At 38.5% G+C, this 19,967-nt stretch overlaps 1 protein-coding gene across 1 annotated transcript in view; it reads left to right on the plus strand.

The window, feature by feature from the left end:
• NPFFR2 (neuropeptide FF receptor 2) overlaps positions 1-9,431 on the plus strand; it is a 114,790-nt gene extending 105,359 nt beyond the window's left edge. Inside the window, exons 3-4 of the mRNA XM_077137166.1 lie at positions 1,366-1,465; positions 7,909-9,431. Of these exons, the coding sequence (XP_076993281.1) occupies positions 1,366-1,465; positions 7,909-8,755 (947 nt within the window). The 3' untranslated portion in view covers positions 8,756-9,431. The remainder of the gene's footprint in view (positions 1-1,365; positions 1,466-7,908) is intronic.
• Positions 9,432-19,967: the final 10,536 nt, after the last annotated feature.

Below are 19,967 nucleotides of genomic sequence, written 5' to 3' on the forward strand. Positions count from 1 at the left end.
GCATTATTGCATGAAGGTTAATGATTTGAACTCTTAGAGCTATATTGTCTGGGTTCAAATTCTTAACATGCTGCTGTGTGGCAAGATATATTATATCTTTGCCTGTTTTGTGAATAGAATTATAAAATCTACTTCAAAAAGTGGCTATGGGTGGTGCAATCATGGCTCAGTGGCACAATTCTTGCCTGCCATGCCAGAGATCTGAGTTTGATTCCTGGTGCCTGCCCATGCAAAAATAAAAAAATAAAAAAGCTGGCTGTGCAACTCTGAAAATAAACCCATTATTCTCCCCCTGTGTGGGATGTAACTCCCAGGGGTATAAGTCTCCCTGGTAATATTAGACATGACTCCTACAGATGAACCTGGCCCTGGCATAGTGGGATTGACAATGCCTTCCTGACCAAAAGGGGAGAAGAAATGACACAATATAAAGTTTCAGTGGCCAAGATAGTTCAAATAGAGTCCAGAGGTCATTCTGGAGATTACTCTTATGCAAGCTTCAGCCAAATATTGCAAATTGCCACAGTATGCCAAGTCCCAACCAATAGTATTCTTGAAAACCCTAAAAGACACCTTGGGCTCTATCTAAGACTCTATAAATGCTTTACTTAGTAAATTTATTTTTTTCAGAAATGTAAGACCTCCAGATTGTTCCTATGCCAAATAAGCCCTGAAACTCAGAGGTACCAGTCTCTCCAAGAACATCAACTAGTTTCATTCCTCTATCCTATAAGTCAACACCTCTTTCCAGCATGAAGAAGCTAAAATGGTCATTGCCCAGATATCCCTGAAGATTGAAAGAATGATCAAATGAGAAGGAAGAGATGCAGCTGAGAAATTAAGATTTAACAAATGGCTATAACTACTGACATATTATATAGATATTTCCTTTTAGCTTCTAGTGTATAGGAATATTCAGAAGGAAATACCTGAAATTGTTGATCAAGTCTACTGTAATCCAATAGACTTGATCTTTGATAATTATTGTATAGCTATATAGCTTTTATCATGTTACCATGTAATTTTAAAAACCTTGTCATTGACAGTACCTTTTTCCAGCATATGGGTAGATGAGTAACAAAGACATGCATGAAAAAAGCAGGCTTTGGGATTAAATATGTTAATAAATGTAAACCATTGATTACAGCACTTAAGTAACTACTATATATGTTTTGATTTTATTATTAGTGTATTGAGAAACAGATTTCTGTTGGTGTTAGCGAAAGTACAGGAAAACATGATTATTCCTTGGCTATCATTTAAAAAATAGTTACATCAGTCAATTTCACTTCTTTCAGTTTATATTTTTCAGTGAGATAGAAAATATGATCTTCTCAGAGACTGACTGATCCATTTCCATTTCAGGATGGCCATTTGGAAGCACAATGTGCAAGATCAGTGGATTGGTCCAAGGAATATCAGTTGCAGCTTCAGTATTTACTTTAGTTGCAATAGCAGTGGATAGGTAAGTCAGCACCAAACTCTTAATCTAGAAAAATGAGCATTTCTGCAACTGATTCACCTAATCAGAGAAAAACACATATAATCTACAAAGTCACATATATCTTTCCAAAATTTTATCTATAATAACTGCCTCTTTATGAGCAGGGCATATACCTGCTAAATGTTCAGTGCAAAGGAAATAAAGCTATTGAATTTTCCATATTTTACAATTGAATAATTATGGGTGGTACAATTGTATTCTTTTTCACATTGTAATGTGGAATATTCTAATTGTGAAAATGTAAATGTGCTAAAATAAATCTGAAATGTTATCCATATTTTAATATAAAAGTTAACTCAATCATTATTCATTTATACTTTTTGTTTTATGATGTGCCAGGTGCTGGGCTGGTTATGAAGCATCAAAAATGAATTAGACAAAACATTGCCTCAGGAAGTCTACAAAATGGTGGGGGTACACAGACACATACAGAAATATTTAATGAATAATTTTCTTTAATAAGCATCCAGTATGTAATAGCTGTGCAAAAGAGAGAGTGATCAATTCTACCTGTCAAGACAGGAAGTGCTGGGTTCATAGAAGAAATAATACCTGTTTAAATCTTGAGGGATCCATAATTCACCTTGAGAAAAAATGCTGGAAAGGACAGAGAGGTAGTTTGGTTGCACATGGGAAAGTGGGGTGGCACATAAGGCCACAGGAGGCAAGGAGTAGATTTCCAGTGTGCTCAGGTCTCATCTTTCATTTCAACGTTTTGAAACATTGTCTTAAAGAAGAAATAGGGAACTCTTGAGGTCTTAAATAGAGGATTAAAAATCAGATTTTCATTTTAGAAGATAAAACTAACTGCAATTAGAAAGAGGCAGAAGTAATATGATACTGGAGGAAGGAGAATAGTTAAGAAAACTTGTAGCAATTCAGATGGGAGAGGATAAGTAACTCTACTAAAGCAGCAAATTATATAAATATCTCCCTAAGTCCACATGGACACAACAATCAACATATATGTTTCCAAGTGGACTTAGGGAAACAACCAATCAACAACATATATGTGTATATACAAATATATGTGCACATATATACTATTTTTAGATACTGGTTTTAACAAGAAGAAAAGCTTTAATTAATAAAATGGAACTAATGAAATCAAAAGAGCAACTCAGTAAATTCTGTTTTTAATATTTACCTACTACTTATGTAATGTTTGATCTATTTCCAAGAACCTATCATGTAGATCTTAGTTTATTTTAATTACAGGTAAACAGAATGAAAATTTAAACATATGCTAACTTTCATAAGCCAAAAATATGAAATTTACATTAAAATTTAGGGTTCTATTATTACCAAAGTTACTGAGTCCTTTTATAACAGCTATACTAAATTATTGGTAGATGTGAATATTTATAATAAATACTGTATCTCAATCACTTAATTGCATATTTCACCTTGATGTTGCATTAAAAACTATAATATCCTTTGCATCTTCTGCTTGAATCTTGAGTTTACTTCCCTATTACATTTGAAACTGAAATGTCCTTAAATTCTTTTGTCATTGTTTCTTGCACACCATCTTAATACAGAATTAGGAATAAGCATTGATCTTCATTTTGAAAAGTATATGAGATAATATGGATTACTAAATTGTGCTATTGCTTTTCAGTGCATAACTGGACAGTATTAAAATGAATGAATCATATATTAACATACATAAATATTAAAAGCTCAAAAGCTCAAGAAAGGTTGCATAATGATACCTATAGTATAGTGCTATTATGTAAAACATGAAATGTTATAAATGTAGATTAATACAATAAAAACACAGACAGAAGGGTTACATTGCATCATCAGTTTTTCATTATTATTGAGTGTATTAATTTCAGAACTACCTTTTTCCATGTTTTCTAGTGTTAAGAGTCTTACTTTAAAAAGGACAGCTCTGGGGCTTTTTCAAACTTATGATTGCTCTTTAATGAGCATGTTTCTGGATTAAACAAGGCTTTAAGACTGATTATATGCATAGTATTTTAATGTTGCTTGTGCAAATAAGATACTCTTTGAGTATACAGTGGAAAGTCTTGGTGCCTTAACCTTAGCTCTTGGGGAGAAATGGGAGAGTCACTTACAAACATTTGTAAAGAATAATTTAACTTATTGTAATAGAATAATACAAGTAATAGTATAATTCAAAAGGTTTCAACTGCCATCTACATGCCAATGATGCCTATAGCAGGAGTTCTCAGTGCCTTGCCCATATATCTTGGATCTTTCAGTGTGTTCTCTTAATAACTATTTGCCAGTATCTTCATTTCTATGCATCCCATCCAAATACAAGAAAGCCCCTGTCCTTGAGCAGGGCTGGCCAGAAGTGCCAGGGAATTAATGCCCTCAGGACAAGTCCTCAACAAAAACTTTTGGGATTTGGTGTGTAATTATCCAGATCGTTCTCCCTTCAGGTGGGATAATTCTGAGACAAATGTTTTGCACCATTTCTCAGAGGTTTCCCTTAGGACCAAGCTGTAGCACCCACTGTGACTAATGGTTTAATCCACACCCTTTTCTGCCTTCCTTCCCACCCTTGTATGCCTTCCCTACAATTTTAGTTATCTACTACCAGTATAAAACAAACCACTCCAAACAGCAATCACTTAGTGGCTTAAACATCGGCAATATTTATTATGCTTATCAATCGGCAATGTGGGCAGATTCAGCAAGTATAGCTTGTCACTGCTCCGCTTTGCATAAGGTGGGGCATCTCCAAGGCTGGGAATGAAGGCACCCTCACTCTCATATTGGGTGCCTGCACTGGGAAGACTGAAACAACTATGGACTAGAAGGTTTGGGATTCTTCAGGGATTCTATCTCTGTTTGGACCCTTTCTTGGCTTTCCACTATGGTGGTTTCCAGCCACTGGACTTCTTACACATCAATTCAGTGCTTTGAAGGCACATGCCCCAAGAGATAGTGCCCATACATCCACATAGTATCACTTCTACTACATTCTGTTCCTTAGAACTAAGCCTTTAAGGCCAATCTACATTCAAGGGGAAGGCAATTAGACTCACCTACTATGGATGAAGTGTCAAAGCATGTGGATGTATTTCAAAACCACCAAACCTTCTTCTCCATAGAAAGTACTTGCACACAATTCCTTTTTCTCAAGATCTGCTCTTGGAGGAAGCCAAAATAAAAAACATCCCCCAAATTATTTATCCAGGTTAAATCTTCTCCTGAATTCCTTTCCAATGTTCACAATTCCTACTCAATAACTTTATCTACACTTTCAACAACAGGTCCCTCAAATAAACAAACCAGACTGAATTCACTATCTTCACCTCCAGCCATGACACAAAACAAAAGAAAAAGTCATCTCCTTTTTTCATGTTCCCCAAATCAGTGGATGGCAAGATAATTCACCCAATTCAAGTTAAAAATATGACATTTATCCTTGATTCCTCCTTATTTCTTCAACTTCTCTCCAGTCATTCTCCAAGTCCTGTTAGTTTTGGATGCTAACTGTTCCAGACTGGAAGCTGCTAGAATGTGATATACCAGAACTAGAAGAGCTTTTACAAAGCGGGAACTTAATAAGCCAAAAGTTTACAATTCTAAGGAAATGAAGTGTCCAAATTAAGGCACCAACAAGAGGTTACTTTCATTCAAGAAAGGCTGATACTGTGATACTGTCTGAAACACCTCTGTCAGCTGGAAAGTCACATGGCTGGCATCTGCTGCTCCCTTGCTCCTGGGCTCCATTGCTTTCAGTCTCTGTTCCTGTGGGGGCTCCTCACTTTGCTTCTCTGGAGCTGGTTTTCACATCTTGGCTTCCTTTGGCTGTCTGCAGGTTCTGGCTTGCTTAACATCTCACAGGAAGGCAAACAGCAATGTCTTCTAGGCTCCAAGCATCTCCAAACATCTGTGTCTCTGCTTTCTCTATTGACCCTAAAGTTTCTGTTGCCTCTCTCTCTGTCAACCTCTGTCATTTCTGTAGTTTCTGATGGTCTCCAAAATATTTCTTCTTTTAAAGCATTCCAATAAACAAATTAAGACCCACCTGGAATGGGTGGACTAACATCTCCAAGTAATCAAACTTTCACATCCACAATTGGGTGAGTCACATCTCTGTGGAGATAATCTAATCAAAAGCCTCCACATATAATGTTGAATCAGGGTTAACAGAAACAGTTGCTCCCACAAGATTGGATCAGGACAAAAATATGGTTTTCTATGGTACATAATACTTACAAATCAACATATTCCACCCTCTGGACCCTAAAATATTAGGGTCCAGACATGCTTTGACATGCTTTTTCCATATACAAAGCATATTCGTTTCATCACAATATCAAAAATGCCTTAAATAATTTCAGTAACAATACAAATACAATTCAAAGTTAAAACAGTACAACATCTCATCAAAGTCACTTACAGGCATGGTCTATTCTAAGGCAAAATTTTCCTCTGGCTCTGGACCTGTAAAACTCAGACAAGTTATCTACTACCAATATACAAAGGAGGAACAGTCATAGGATACATACACTCATTTCCATAGGGAGGAACTTGAAAGAAACGGAGGTCACCAGACCCATAGATTTCTGGAAACCTGCATAGCAAACACCATTAGATTTGAAAATCTAAGTCATTCATCCTTGGGGCTTTAGAAAGCAGCAGTCCCAACCTTTCTAAGGACCTATGCAGTGCCTTTATCTCCAAATGCTGGGGCATGTTGCAACACGGGCTCGTTGGGAGGACCACCATTTTTTTTGGCTCCACCCTCTCTATACATAAGGGTCACATCCACGTTCTCTTCCATCTCTGGGGCACATGCCCAACCTCTCCAGAAGAATATGGTGGCAGCCAGGTTCCCCCCAGTTCCCAGTTTATGTGCCCCACCTTCTCTGAGACCTGAGGTGGCACCACTCTTCCTAAACAAAGAAGTGGAAGGCCTACCCTCTGCTTCCAGGGCAAACTCACTGTGCCAGTTTGAATCTGTTGTGGACCCCACAAAAGTCATGTCTTTTAATCCTCATTCAATATTGCTGGGAGGGAGCTTTTTGATTGTTCCCATGGAGATGTGACCCACCCAACTGTGGTTCTTCCATGGAGATGTGTCTCCATCCATTCAAGGTGGGGTTGCTTACTAGAGTCCTTTAAGAGGAAACCATTTTGGAAAAAAGCTTTAAAGCCCATGCAGCCAGAGATCTTTGGAGATGAAGAAGGAAAACACCTCCAGGGGAGCTTCATGAAACAGGAAAACTGAGGAGAAAGTTAGCAGATATGGCCATATTTGCCATGTGCCTTTTCAGTTGAGAAAGAAACCCTGAATATCATCAGCCTTCTTGAACTAAGGTAACTTTCCCTTGATGCGTTAGATTGAACTTTTCTATAGACTTGCTTTAATTTGGACATTTTCACAGCCTTAGAGCATGTAAACTTGCAACTTAATAAATTCCCCTTTTTAAAAGCCATTCCACTCCTGGGATATCACATTCTGGAAGCTTGCAAAGTAGAATACTCACCCTCTCCACATGTCTGGGTCTGTCCACTTTCCTGCCCTGAGGTTTCTCCTCTTGTATTCTAGCTGAAATCACTCCTGTTGTAGCTGTCACTTAGGTGCTGTGTTGGGGCTGGAACCTCCAAGATGGCCAGCATTTCAGTCTTTGAGGTCTCTCTCCACATGTCCCTTCAATTAGTTCAAGATTCTTTACAACCTGGCAGCTGACTTTCAAGAAAAGGAATTCAAAAGGACAAATCCTGATGTGCAAACATATAATTAGTCTCTCTTGCATCATGTTTGCTAATGTTCCATTGGCCAAAGTAAGTTATACGGCCAAGGCCACAGATAATGTGGGAGGAGACCACACAAAGCCATAAGCAAGAAATGGTAATGTTGATGGGCACCAATTTAAAAGTCTACCCAGTCTTATAAAGATAGCAATCTTAACACGTTTAACACACTGTAGACTTTGAGAGGATGTGCTCTGGAATCAAACTACCTGCGTTAAAATCCTGTGTATTCGTTTCCTGCTGCCTGCCCATGAAAACAAAATGAACAAACAAAAATCTTGTGTAATTATGGACAAGATTTTTAACTTTTCTTACCCTATTTTCTCATATTTTAAATGGAGAAGCTTAAAAAGATAGTCTGTTCAAAACATTTAAATGTTTTAAATGTTCATGTTCAATATATGCTAGTTATCTTTATTATAATTATTACTTTTATTATCAGTAGTCTCTGCTATACTTTATTCAAATTTTGAGTTGAAAGTTATCTCATATGTCAATTACAGAAAATGTCAATGCAAGTCTCTCTCTACTGTCCATGGTACCTTTCTGTGTTGGAGGAGAATGTTGGTGGGAAGTCCATAGTAATTACTTAAATGAATTTGATTCATGATGCAGAAGTTTTCAGGTAATTTCTCACTGATCTTTGCCTTTAATTGCAGGTTCCGATGTGTCGTCTACCCTTTTAAACCAAAGTTCACTATCAAGACAGCGTTTGTCATTATTGTGATCATCTGGGTCCTAGCCATCACCATTATGTCTCCATCGGGAATAATGTTACATGTACAAGAAGAAAGATATTATCGAGTGAAACTGAACTCCCACAATAAAACCATCCCAGTCTACTGGTGCCGCGAAGATTGGCCAAATCAGGAAATGAGGAAGATCTATACCACTGTGCTGTTTGCCAATATCTACCTGGCTCCACTGTCCCTCATTGTCATCATGTATGGAAGAATTGGGATTTCACTCTTCAAGATGGCAGTGCCCCACATTGGTAATCAGAACCAGGAACAGGGGCATGCAGTGTCCAAGAAGAAGCAAAAGGCCATTAAGATGCTCCTGATCGTAGCCCTGCTTTTCATTCTCTCCTGGCTGCCTCTGTGGACTCTGATGATGCTCTCAGATTATGTTGCCCTTTCTCCAAATGAACTGCAGGTTATCAACATTTACATATACCCTTTTGCACACTGGCTGGCATTTTGCAACAGCAGCATCAACCCAATCATTTATGGTTTCTTCAATGAGAATTTCCGCCGTGGTTTTCAAGATGCTTTTCAGCTCCAGTTCTGCCAAAGAGCAAAGGCTAAGAAAGCCTACTCCCTAAGAGCTAAAAATAATGTACTCATAAACATAACTAATCAGCTAGCCCAAGAACCTACATTTCCAAATCCTCATGGGGAAAATTTGCTTTACAGGAAAAGTGCTGGAAAACCCAAGCAGGAATTAATGATGGAAGAATTGGGAGAAGATACCAAGAGCAATGAGATTAAAAAAGAGCTAATATGATTATTCTAACTTTACTGTGTGTTTTACATTGAAATACCATTGCTTTTTGTGGTTTTATATTTGAATTCTTTCTGTGAATATTGTGAAACAAACATTTACTGAAAGCCCTCTCTGGCAAAATTAATCAATCAACAACAGGTAAACAAAAATTATCTTAAGATCATTGTAAAATGTGTTCAGCGATACATACAAGCCTGCCTGAATAAGTCCATTTTCTAGGGAACAGTTTTCAATGCCTGATCCTTCCCAACTTAACCATTTGTGCATGAGTTAAGGACATGTGTATAGGTGAATATAAGTGTTTATTTATGTGTTTGGAAATACATTTTCCACGAATGGTGACCATGATCTTGTACTTTGCATTAAAAATACTTTTTTGTGAATTATCTCACTGCTTTTGGATTTGAAATTGTAAACTACAGAATTGTTAATGTGCTTGAGCTTTTAAAATATACTTAGCCTTCTTAGAGATGTATCGGATCTCATGAAGTTCTGTGCTACTGCCTTTGTCATCTCCATTAATTTATTTAGATAACTCTGGAAGCCAGATTTTGTGGATCTGTGAGTAATAACCCTACCTTAGCTGCATTTAGAGCTGAAGTTGAAAATAAAATAGCACTATATTGCTTTGTATTTAAAAGCTGATTTTTTTTTATACAGTACAATTAAAGTTGGGAAATCATAGCATTGTTCCATAGGAGTGGATGTTGGCTTTTTAATATTTTCATAAGTGAAATTCATGCTCTAACTGAACCCAGGTTTGTTATAGAGATGATTCATAACCTCAACTGGATACCTTTTCTTATGTAAAGAAGCAAATTTTTACTCATGCAGCATTTGGCCGAAGAATAGCACCCTTTACAGGTTAATCAGATAGTTTGAACCATCATCATAAGACTCCCATGAAATATGTGGAAAGCAAGAACAATTATTCCATATTTCCTACAGGGCACAAAACATTTAAATCCAGCACCCTAGGCTTATTAAATAGTGCTAGTGTTAAGAATTGAACCAGCAAATCTTGTTTTCTGCTCTGTTAAAATTATGTAATGTCCATCTTGTAAATGTTAATTTTTATTTTGGGGTGAGAGGATTTCCTAAAAATCTGGAATCATAAAATGACAAATGGCTTGGCAAATAAGAATAATACTCTGGACTTGGAACTACTGTGCTTTTCTAGTCATTTAAGTGGCTCTACGCAAAAAGCTTTTCAACATCGCGGACTTTTAAGAAAGAATTTTACTTAACTATGTGGGATCCAAGATTTGAACATGAAAATTTTATTTTCTGCATTCAGAAGGGCAACTTTTTGACGACTTGGAGATAGAATTTGATCTTATATTTCTTTACCTCAGTTTGCTAAAATATTATTTTACAATTGGGATATTAAGACACTGAAGATTATTTTGATGGAGATTTATCACTTCCTAATGGGCATTTTCACAGGGATGAACATTCTACATGTATGTGAAACTGATCATAACCAATCCTTACACTCTTACCTCTAATCTACCTCCCCTTGGTCATCTTCAATTACTCAGTGAATGATTAAAAACCCCTCCTCTCCGAATCACATCCCACCTCTCACTTTCCTGTCTTTCAATTCTTTCTATAGTTGGCAGAGTTATCTTCCTGAAGTAGAGGACTGATTTGCTCTCCTTTGTGAAATGCCTTCAGAGGTTCTCCTGCCTATTGAGTGTTCTACAGACACTCCAAAACTGATCATGGCGTGGTCCTTGTCTCTTTGTTATCATTCCCAAACAAATTGTGTCTTGAACTCCAGTCAAACAGAGATGATTAGCCATGATTGCTCATTTATTACTTATTCTCTACCTCACTCCCTGATTTGACTGTCCACCATATGCTCAAGGTCTATTCAAAAGCTACTTATCTAGGAAAAGCTTTGTCTAAGAAAGGTTGTCTGCATTCTTATTGCAGAAATACTGTGTCCTTTTTTTATAACAACCTAACTTATATTGCAATTGTCTCATCTTTTCCTTGCAACTAGAATATGAATTCATTACTACTATGAAGAATTAGGTCATACCAGCCTTTTTTTGTGATGACAGTAAAAGACAGGATAAATATATGCTGAATGAATGCCACAGGCAAAGGTCATCTGTCACTTAGCTTTAGGGACAGGCTTAATGTTGAATGAGCAAATTTCTGCATACACATTTCTGCACACCTATTATATACAAATGGAGAACTTACCTATAAATTGGAGTAACAAAGATAAAAGAGAAGAGAGCTAAAATGTCTTAAAAATGAATAGTCACTAAGAATGTGGATTCTGTAATCAGATATTGGATTTACCACCCACGTCCTTAATGCCTTGGACAAATAACATTCCTGTGTCTCAATTTCCTCATCTATAAGATGGGGACAATGATAGTTTATCCCTTTTTTTGTGAGAATTAAATGGGAAAAAATGCTTACTGAAATACAAACCAAAGTGACAACCACATAATAAGTGCAAAATTGTTGTTATTTTGATTGCAACTAGAGGAATTCATAATAGCTTATTGTAGTAGTTAGAATGTTTCACAATACCATATAAGTGATATTTATGCATTTAATCCTTACAGAAGTGCTCTAAGCTATAAATTATTATCCACATTTTACAGGTATGGACACTGCATCTAAAGGAAGTAGGTTTGCCCCAAATAGTGAAGCTTGAAAGTGGTAAAACAAGGTTGAAACTCAGCTCTTCCTAATACTGAAGACCCTTTTTTTCACTTTATTTTTTCTTCTGTACCGTATCATCTATGTGTTATGATGAGCTTATTTGGATATTTGCTTCTCCAATAACTATCTGATTATCAAAACAAAATTTGCCACTTGTAGAGTTTTTAAAATAAATTTCAAAAGGTACAGAGGAGAGAATGAAATTACACTTGATTGCTATACCATGGAATAAACTATTAGAAACCTTTATTTTAACTAACACTTAAATCAGCACCCTGTGCATACGTTTGTGTCAATAGTGATTATTTCCTTAAGATAGATTCAGTGGAGGGAAATACTGGGAAGGGAACTTTTGTAATTATTTTGAGACTAACTGGTAAGTTATTTTTCAAAACTGTATTTATGAACGATCCCACTGGTGTGGTTATCTATCTCACTATATCTTTAACATATATTACATTTCTTTTACATTTTTCCATGTTTCTTACAAATCTTTATTTCTTCCTTTTCCCATTCTTTGGTTATTATTCCAATGTATTTTTCTGTTTTTGTTTTTGCTCCTTATTCATTGCTATGTACTTATTATATTTTAGTCATGTCAACCCTTAATAACAGTACAAGTTTTTTTAAAACATATGTTATAGATCATTCCCTGCTTAAATCCTATCAATACTTTACTTTTTTTAACTTTCTTTTATTGTGTAGTAAAATATATATTTTACACAAAGTAAATATAGTAAAATATATATTTTACTTTATAAAATATATTTACTTTGTGTGTGTGTGTATATATATATATATATATATATATATATATATACAAAGAAAAGAAATAAAAAAGCAATAGTTTTCAAAGCACTCTTCAACAAGTGGGTACAGGACAGATCCCTGAGTTTGTCATAGGCTACCATATGATCCTCTCATATTTTTCCTTCTCCAGAATATAGGAGGGTAGAGGGCTTAAATACTTTTCTATCATCACAACCGACTTTTTTTCTTTCTTTCTTTTTTTGTGAAAAATAACGTATATGCAAAAAAGTCATAAATTTCAAGGCACAGCACCACAGCACCACAATTTGTTGTAGAACATATTTTAGACTTTGATGGAGGATACAATTTCACCATTTTAGGTTTTTACTTCTAGTTGCTCTAAAATACTGGAGACTAAAAGAGATATGAATTTAATGATTCAGCATTCACATTCGTTTGTTAAGTCCTATCTTTTATGTATAATTCCAACATTACCTTTGATTTTTCCATACCTCTCTTTAAGGTTGTTTGGACTATGACAATTCTAAGTTTTTGACATTTAAAGGGTCTGTCACTAATATGAGGTAGGGAGATAGAACAGTCTGATGTTCTGGAGAGGTTGGGCTAGGTTTCAAGACTTATCTGGACCAGGGACAAATCTGGATGTTGTATGTTTCTGGAAAGTTACTCTTGTGCATGGAACCCTTGTGGAATCTTATATATTGCCTTAGGTGTTCATTAGGATTGGCTGGAATGGTGCTGGTTGGGGGTTGGCAGGTTATGAGAGGTAGCAAGGTCTACCTGAAGCTTGCATAAGAACCACTTCCAGAGTAGCCTCTCGACTCTATTTGAACCCTCTCTGCCATTGATATTTGATTAATTATACTTCTTTTCTGAAGTCGTATAAAAGAGGAAAGATTTTGGGAGATTCAGAGAAAGCAGAGAATGCTGCAGCACCACAAAGTAGAGAGTCCATGAGCCAGAGACCTTTGGAGAGGGAGAAGGAAAACACCTCCTCGGGAACTTCATGAAACAGGAAGCCAGGAGAGAAAGGTAGCAGATGATGCCTTGTTCACCATGTACCCCTCCAGATGAGAAATTCTGACTGTATTCACCATGTGCCTTCTCACTTGAGAGAGAAACCATGAACTGCATCAGCCTTCTTGGACCAAGGTATCTTTCCATGGATGACTTAGATTGGATATTTCTGTAGGCTTGCTTTAATTGGGACATTTTCTCAGCCTTAAATGTCTTAACTAGCAACTTATTAAATTCCCCTTTTTAAAAGCCATTCTGTTTCTGGGATATTGCATTCTGGCAACTAGCAAACCAGAACAAGGGCAAAGCATTAGAGGTACTAAATCTAGGTGAGAGGTGTACAACTATAAATGTACTATTCTTCTCTTTACTCTGTATTTTTCATAATGAAAAAGTTTGAGCACTAAAACAAAATAAAATAAAGGAACCCAGGCAAAATAAAGATCTGGCTTAATGTTCCAGAAGCACCTGAAGCTCTCAAACAGCTGCAAAGAGAATCAGGAGCCACATGCAGGGTGTGTCATGATACAGGGCAGGGGGAGAAGCAGTTCATGTTTTGCAACACAGATGGATGAATTCCCTGCTGAAGTCTCCAACTCATGTGACAAGGCAAAGCACCAGCTGAACACACTAAGGCCATCCAGCTGAGATGGCAGTGTTTTATGGGCCGGGCGTGGGCAGGGGGTAGCAGCCTGAGCAGTTGGCAGTACTCACTCCACCCTCCTGTGCCACACGTTGAACAAATTCTCTCTGAGGTGACAGGCTCACTCACTAGGCCGATGGTCCAGAGATGGGAGACACCACGTCGGGAGAACACCTGCCAGACAGTGCTTAGTGGCCATCGTATGTGTATGCCACAGTTTGTTTAGCCACTCGTCTGTTGATGGACATTTTGGCTGTTTCCATCTCTTTGCAATTGTAAATAATGCTGCTATAAACATTGGTGTGCAAATGTCCATTTCTGTCTTTGCCCTTAAGTCCTTTGAGTAGATACCTAGCAATGGTATTGCTGGGTCGTATGGCAATTCTATATTCAGATTTTTGAGGATCTGCCAAACTGCCTTCCACAGTGGTTGCACCATTTGACATTCCCACCAACAGTGGATAAGTGTGCCTTTTTCTCCGCATCCTCTCCAGCACTTGTCATTTTTTATTTTGTTGATAATGGCCATTCTGGTGGGTGTGAGATGATATTTCATTGTGGTTTTGATTTCAATTTCTCTACTGGCCAGGGACATCTCTTCATGTGCCTTTTGGCCATTTGTATTTCCTCTTCTGAGAGGTGTCTGTTCAAGCCTTTTTCCCATTTTGTAATTGGGTTGGCTGTCTTTTTGTTGTTGAGTTGAACAATCTCTTTATAAATTCTGGATACTAGCCCTTTATCTTATATGTCATTTCCAAATAATTTCTCCCATTGTGTAGGCTGTCTTTCTACTTTCTTGATGAAGTTCTTTGATGCACAAAAGTGTTTAATTTTGAGGAGCTCCCATTTATTTATTTATTTCTTCAGTGCTCTTGCTTTAGGTTTAAGGTCCATAAAACCGCCTCCAATTGTAAGTTTCATAAGATATCTCCCAACATTTTCCTCTAACTGTTTTATGGTCTTAGACCTAATGTTTAGATCTTTGATCCATTTTGAGTTAACTTTTGTATAGGGTGTGAGATACGGGTCTTCTTTCATTCTTTTGCATATGGCTATCCAATTCTCTAGGCACCATTTATTGAAGAGACTGTTCTGTCCCAGGTGAGTTGGCTTGACTGCCTTATCAAAGATCAAATGTCCATAGATGAGAGGGTCTATATATGTGCACTCTATTCAATTCCGTTGGTCAATATATCTATCTTTATGCCAATACCATGCTGTTTTGACCACTGTGGCTTCATAATATGGCTTAAAGTCCGGCAGCGTGAGACCTCCAGCTTCGTTTTTTTTTTTCCTCAAGATACTTTTAGCAATTTGGGGTACCCTGCCCTTCCAGATAAATTTGCTTATTGGTTTTTCCTCCTGAAAAGGCTTCCAGTGATTAGATCAAGTTTCACTCATTGCAGAAGACACTTCCCCTGGATGATTACAAATGCAATCAGCTGTGGATGCAGCTGATGTGATCCATGAGGCCAGAAGATGGCAGGGGCTGAAGGGTGCAATGATTGAGAAGCAGAATGGTGAACTATGATACGTTTGTATGATGGAACATGGTGCACTACAAAAAGATGTCTAGAGGCACACAGCAAGCACAGGCACCAAACCCAGGCCCTGCCGAGCCATTCTCTCACAGATGCTCAGACATGGCCACTAGAGGAGCATGAGATGAGCCCTACTCCACGTAAGAGTTAGAGGAGGGACACGAAGGATGCTGTGATGGTGATTCAGGAGTGCAGCTGACCTGGGAGAGTTTCTGCACAACCTGGGGCAGCCCTGGCTGCAGAGGCCAAGGAACTGAGAGGCAGAAAGCTGGAGGTTGATGGGAAGGCACGGAGCACACGGGAGTGCACGGATGGGAACACAGGACTAGGGAGTAAGCCAGGCTGCATTTCTTGGGTGTGCTTGCCTCACCAGCACAGCCCCATGAACGTTGACGCACCCCACACCCCATGAACCAAAACCCTATCACCCGTTCCCATTTCCTATACTCCAGATGCCCCCACTCCCCCAGCCCCCACTACACATAACTTCCCCTCATCCCCACCACAGGTGTAGCCCAACCTACCTCTCCTGCACACCTCCGTAGCACTGACTCCAACCCTCTGTTCCCTGCATTTTGTTGTCAGTGCATAAAGGTTGTCGGCACCAAACTCCATACATAGGCTGCACCCGACACAAGCCCATAGGCACCACACCCTGCCTACCCTTGGGGGTGCAAGTGTAGTTCAGTGGTAGAATTCCTGCTCCCATGCAGGAGACCTGAGTTCAATTCCTGGGCCATGACCTCCCAAAACAACAACAACCACAAAAACTTCCCCTTATCTCTTGTCCCCTCCCCACGAATGATCTGCTTGTGGTAGTGCTATAGTAATGTTTATAGCTTCCTGTTTAGTGATGGCCATAGAACGCATTTTTAGATTACCCCCTATACCTCTTGTCATGGTCAGTTTCATGTGTCAATTTGGCCAGGTGGTGGTACATGTTTCTCTGGTTGGGCAAGTGCTGGCCTGTCTGTTGTGATGACACATTTCATAGAATTAAATCATGATCACATCAGCTGCATCCACAGCTGATTGCATTTGTAATCATCCAGGGGAAGTGTCTTCTGCAACGAGTGAAACTTGATCTAATCACTGGAAGCCTTTTCAGGAGGAATCAGAAGAGACAGGCTCTCTTCCTGCTTCAGCTTGCAAGCATATCCTGTGGAGTTGGTCCAGACCCTCAATTGGAATCATCAGCTTCTCAGCTGTTCCTATGGATTGTGGATTGTATGTTTCCATGGTTATATGAGATACTTTTATAAATTTTATATTTGTGGATATATCCTGTTGATTCTGTCTCTCTAGAGAGCCCAAACTAATACAGCTTGTTACCAGGAGCGTCGCTTAAGAAACATAAATTCAAAAATGAATTTCTATGAATTGTTTTCTACTCAGACTGGACTCAAAGGCACTGAGGACTCTTATACCCATAATCAAAATGACACTGCCAATCCATGGTAAGAGATAGTCAAATATCACAATTCAATTCTTCTAATGCTTTGTACAAAGCCAGGTTCTGGGGTATAATGTTTTTGTAATCTTTATGGAGCTTTGTGGAAATAGTGGGTTTAGAGATGCTGGCTGGTTGTTGTTAGATACCCTGGATACACTAAGGAGTGAAAGGGATGGGCTTAAGTGCTGTCTGACAAATGTAAACGTTTTTAGGAATGTCCTGAAGGAAAATCTTATTTCCTGTAGCTGTAGACTGGAGATCTCTGAAAATCAGCCTCATAATCTTATTGTTAGGGTAGCCACTTTGCCACGTAAACTGAAATGTCAATCTTGCATGGTGCCTGCCATTAAAGTGAGGACATTGATTGGAAAGGAGTGGGGGACCCTGAAAAACGGGTTGGTGACATGTAGATTGATAATGATATTGGGGGTGTGGTTGAAACCCTAGGTTATGCTCAGTACTTTCCAGATAACCCTATAAAAGTTTGCCTTGAGGACATAACAGCCCCACCTTCAGCCTGCCATGATGAGTTGGCCACCCCAACTCCTCCTGAAGGGATTAGCCCTAGAGCGTTTAATCCTCTTTCAGCAGAAGAAACTGCAAATGGATGCCCTGAAACAAATGGCTTGGAAGATATTTCTAATTCTTTTCACGAAGCAACCCCACCACCCCTCATTTCTTCAAGACTTATAACTAGGCTAAAGTCCCAACAGGCTGGTAAAGGTGAACAGCAAAGTCTCTCAAATGAGGAGGTATATTATACTCCAAAAGAACTGTGTGAGTTTTCCAATTCATATAGAAAGAAATCAGGGGAATATGTGTGGCAATGGATTTTAAGGGTGTGGGATAATGGTGGGAAGAAAGTATGGCTGAAACCCCGATATGGGCCCAATAACCAGAGATTCTGCATTCAGTGTAATACCTTGAGGGGTTAGAAAAGGCATTAACAGTTTGTTTGGATGGTTGACTGAAGCACGTATTAAAAGGTGACCAACATTACCTGAGGTTGAAATGCCAGAGCTGCCCATGTATAATGTACATGAGGAGATCCAGAGGCTTAGAGAGACTGGAATGTTAGAGTGGATTTATCATGAAAAGCCTGCTCTTACACCCCAAGAATGCCCAGAGGATGTAGCTTTTACTTGAGCAGCGAGAAATAAATTTGTGAGACTAGCACCATCATCCCTGAAGTGTGCTGTAGTTGCACTTCTCTGTAGGGCAGATATTACTGTGGGAACTGCTCTCACTGACTTGGAAACTTTAAACACAATGCAGATGATGGGATCCTGAGTTGGGAGAAGCCAATGACAGCACTTAATCACCAAGACAGGGTGGATGTGGTTATTACAATAGACAGGAAACTCAAAGCAGGAATCAGAATAATCTGAAACACAAAAATTTGTGGTGTTTGCTAGTAAATCATGGGGTACATAGGAATACAATAGATGGGCAGTCTACTAAATTCTTGTTCAAGCTGCATAAGCAAAAGAGTTCTAGGTCAAGTGAACAGAAGTTTAACATGAATTACCAAAACATAGAGCCATGGCCCCTTAGTCAATTTCCAGACTAGAGACAATTTATTGACCCAGAGCCCCTTAAATGAAGGGGAGGCCAGATCTCTTTGGGGGAGAAAATTGTTACACTTCCAGAAATTTATGCTATTAATCTTCCTCCAGGCCTTCCCCAAGGAGACTGATGGCCTTTTACCAGGGCAACGGTGCACTGGGGAAAAGGAAATGATCAGATATTTTGGGGATTATTCAACACTGGTTCAGAAGTGACATTAATTCCAGGTCACCCAAAACATCACTCTGGTCCACCAGTCAGAGCTGGAGCTTAGGGAGACCAGGTGATCACTGGAGTTTTAGCTCAGGTTTGCCTCACAGTGAGTCCAGTGGAAACCCAGACCCATTCTGTAGATATTTCCCCAGTTCCATAATGCATAATTGGAATAAAAACACTGAGCAACTGTCCTAATCTCCACGTTGGCTCTCTGACTTGCACAGTGAGGGCTGTTATGGTGGGAAAGGCAAAGTGGAAGCCACTAGGACTACCCTACCAAGCAAAATAGTAAATCAGAATTAATACTGGATTCCTGAAGGGATTGCAGTGATTTCTGCTACTCTTAAGGACTTGAAATATTCAGGGCTGGTGATTCCCACTACTTCCCCATTCAACTCTCCTATTTGGCCTGTGCAGAAAACAGATGGGTCTTGGAAGATGACAGTGGTTCATTGTAAGCTCAACCAGGTGGTAACTCCAATTGCAGCTGCTGTTTCAGATGTGATATAATTGCTTGAGCAAAGCAATACATCCCCTGGTACTTTGCCTGCAGTTACTTATCTGGTCAATGTTTTTTTCTCAATAGTTGTTAGTAAGGACCACCAGAAATTTGGATTTATTCTGTTTTGAGTTTGTTGACAGCAAACTTGTCAACAAACAAGTTTTTTGAGCTTCTTTGACATATATTTATGTACTTTATGAGGGTTGGGAAGTTTTCCCCGTTACATCCTTGACTACTCTTCCTATCCCATTCCTTCTCTCTTCTCATTCTGGGACACCAATCAGCCTTATATTGTATGCTTTGTTTGGTCTATCATTTCCCTGAATTCCAGTTCAATTTTTCCATCTTTTTTGCCATTTTATTTTGAGTCTTTCAATCAATTATCCTGTCCTCTATATCACTTGTTCTTTCTTCTGTCTCTTCAAATGTAGTGTTGTGTGCCTCCAGTATGTTTTTTATTTGGTCAACAGAGTCTTTAATAGCTGTGATATCTGCTGTTTTTCTATTTATCTTTTCAAGTTCCTCTTTATGCTCTCTTCTGTCTTCTTGATCTCATTTAGGTCATTTGTTATTCCTCCTATTTTATTAAGTAGAGACATATAAATATCTTTGTTTAGTTGTTCCAAGGTCTGAGTCTCTTCTGGTGTTCTAATTTGTTCATTAAGCAGGCGATATCTGTCTGCATTGTGATATGCTTAGTGATCTTCTGCTGTCTTCCTGGCATATAACTATCTTGATTGACTTTTTTTGTTGTTGATTTCTTTCAGTAGTCTAAGGCCTTGTGTTTGTGGAATGGTCATACAGCAGGAAGCAAG

The sequence above is a fragment of the Tamandua tetradactyla genome, chromosome 19 (assembly GCF_023851605.1).
Source record: "Tamandua tetradactyla isolate mTamTet1 chromosome 19, mTamTet1.pri, whole genome shotgun sequence".
NCBI classification, from domain to species: domain Eukaryota; kingdom Metazoa; phylum Chordata; class Mammalia; order Pilosa; family Myrmecophagidae; genus Tamandua; species Tamandua tetradactyla.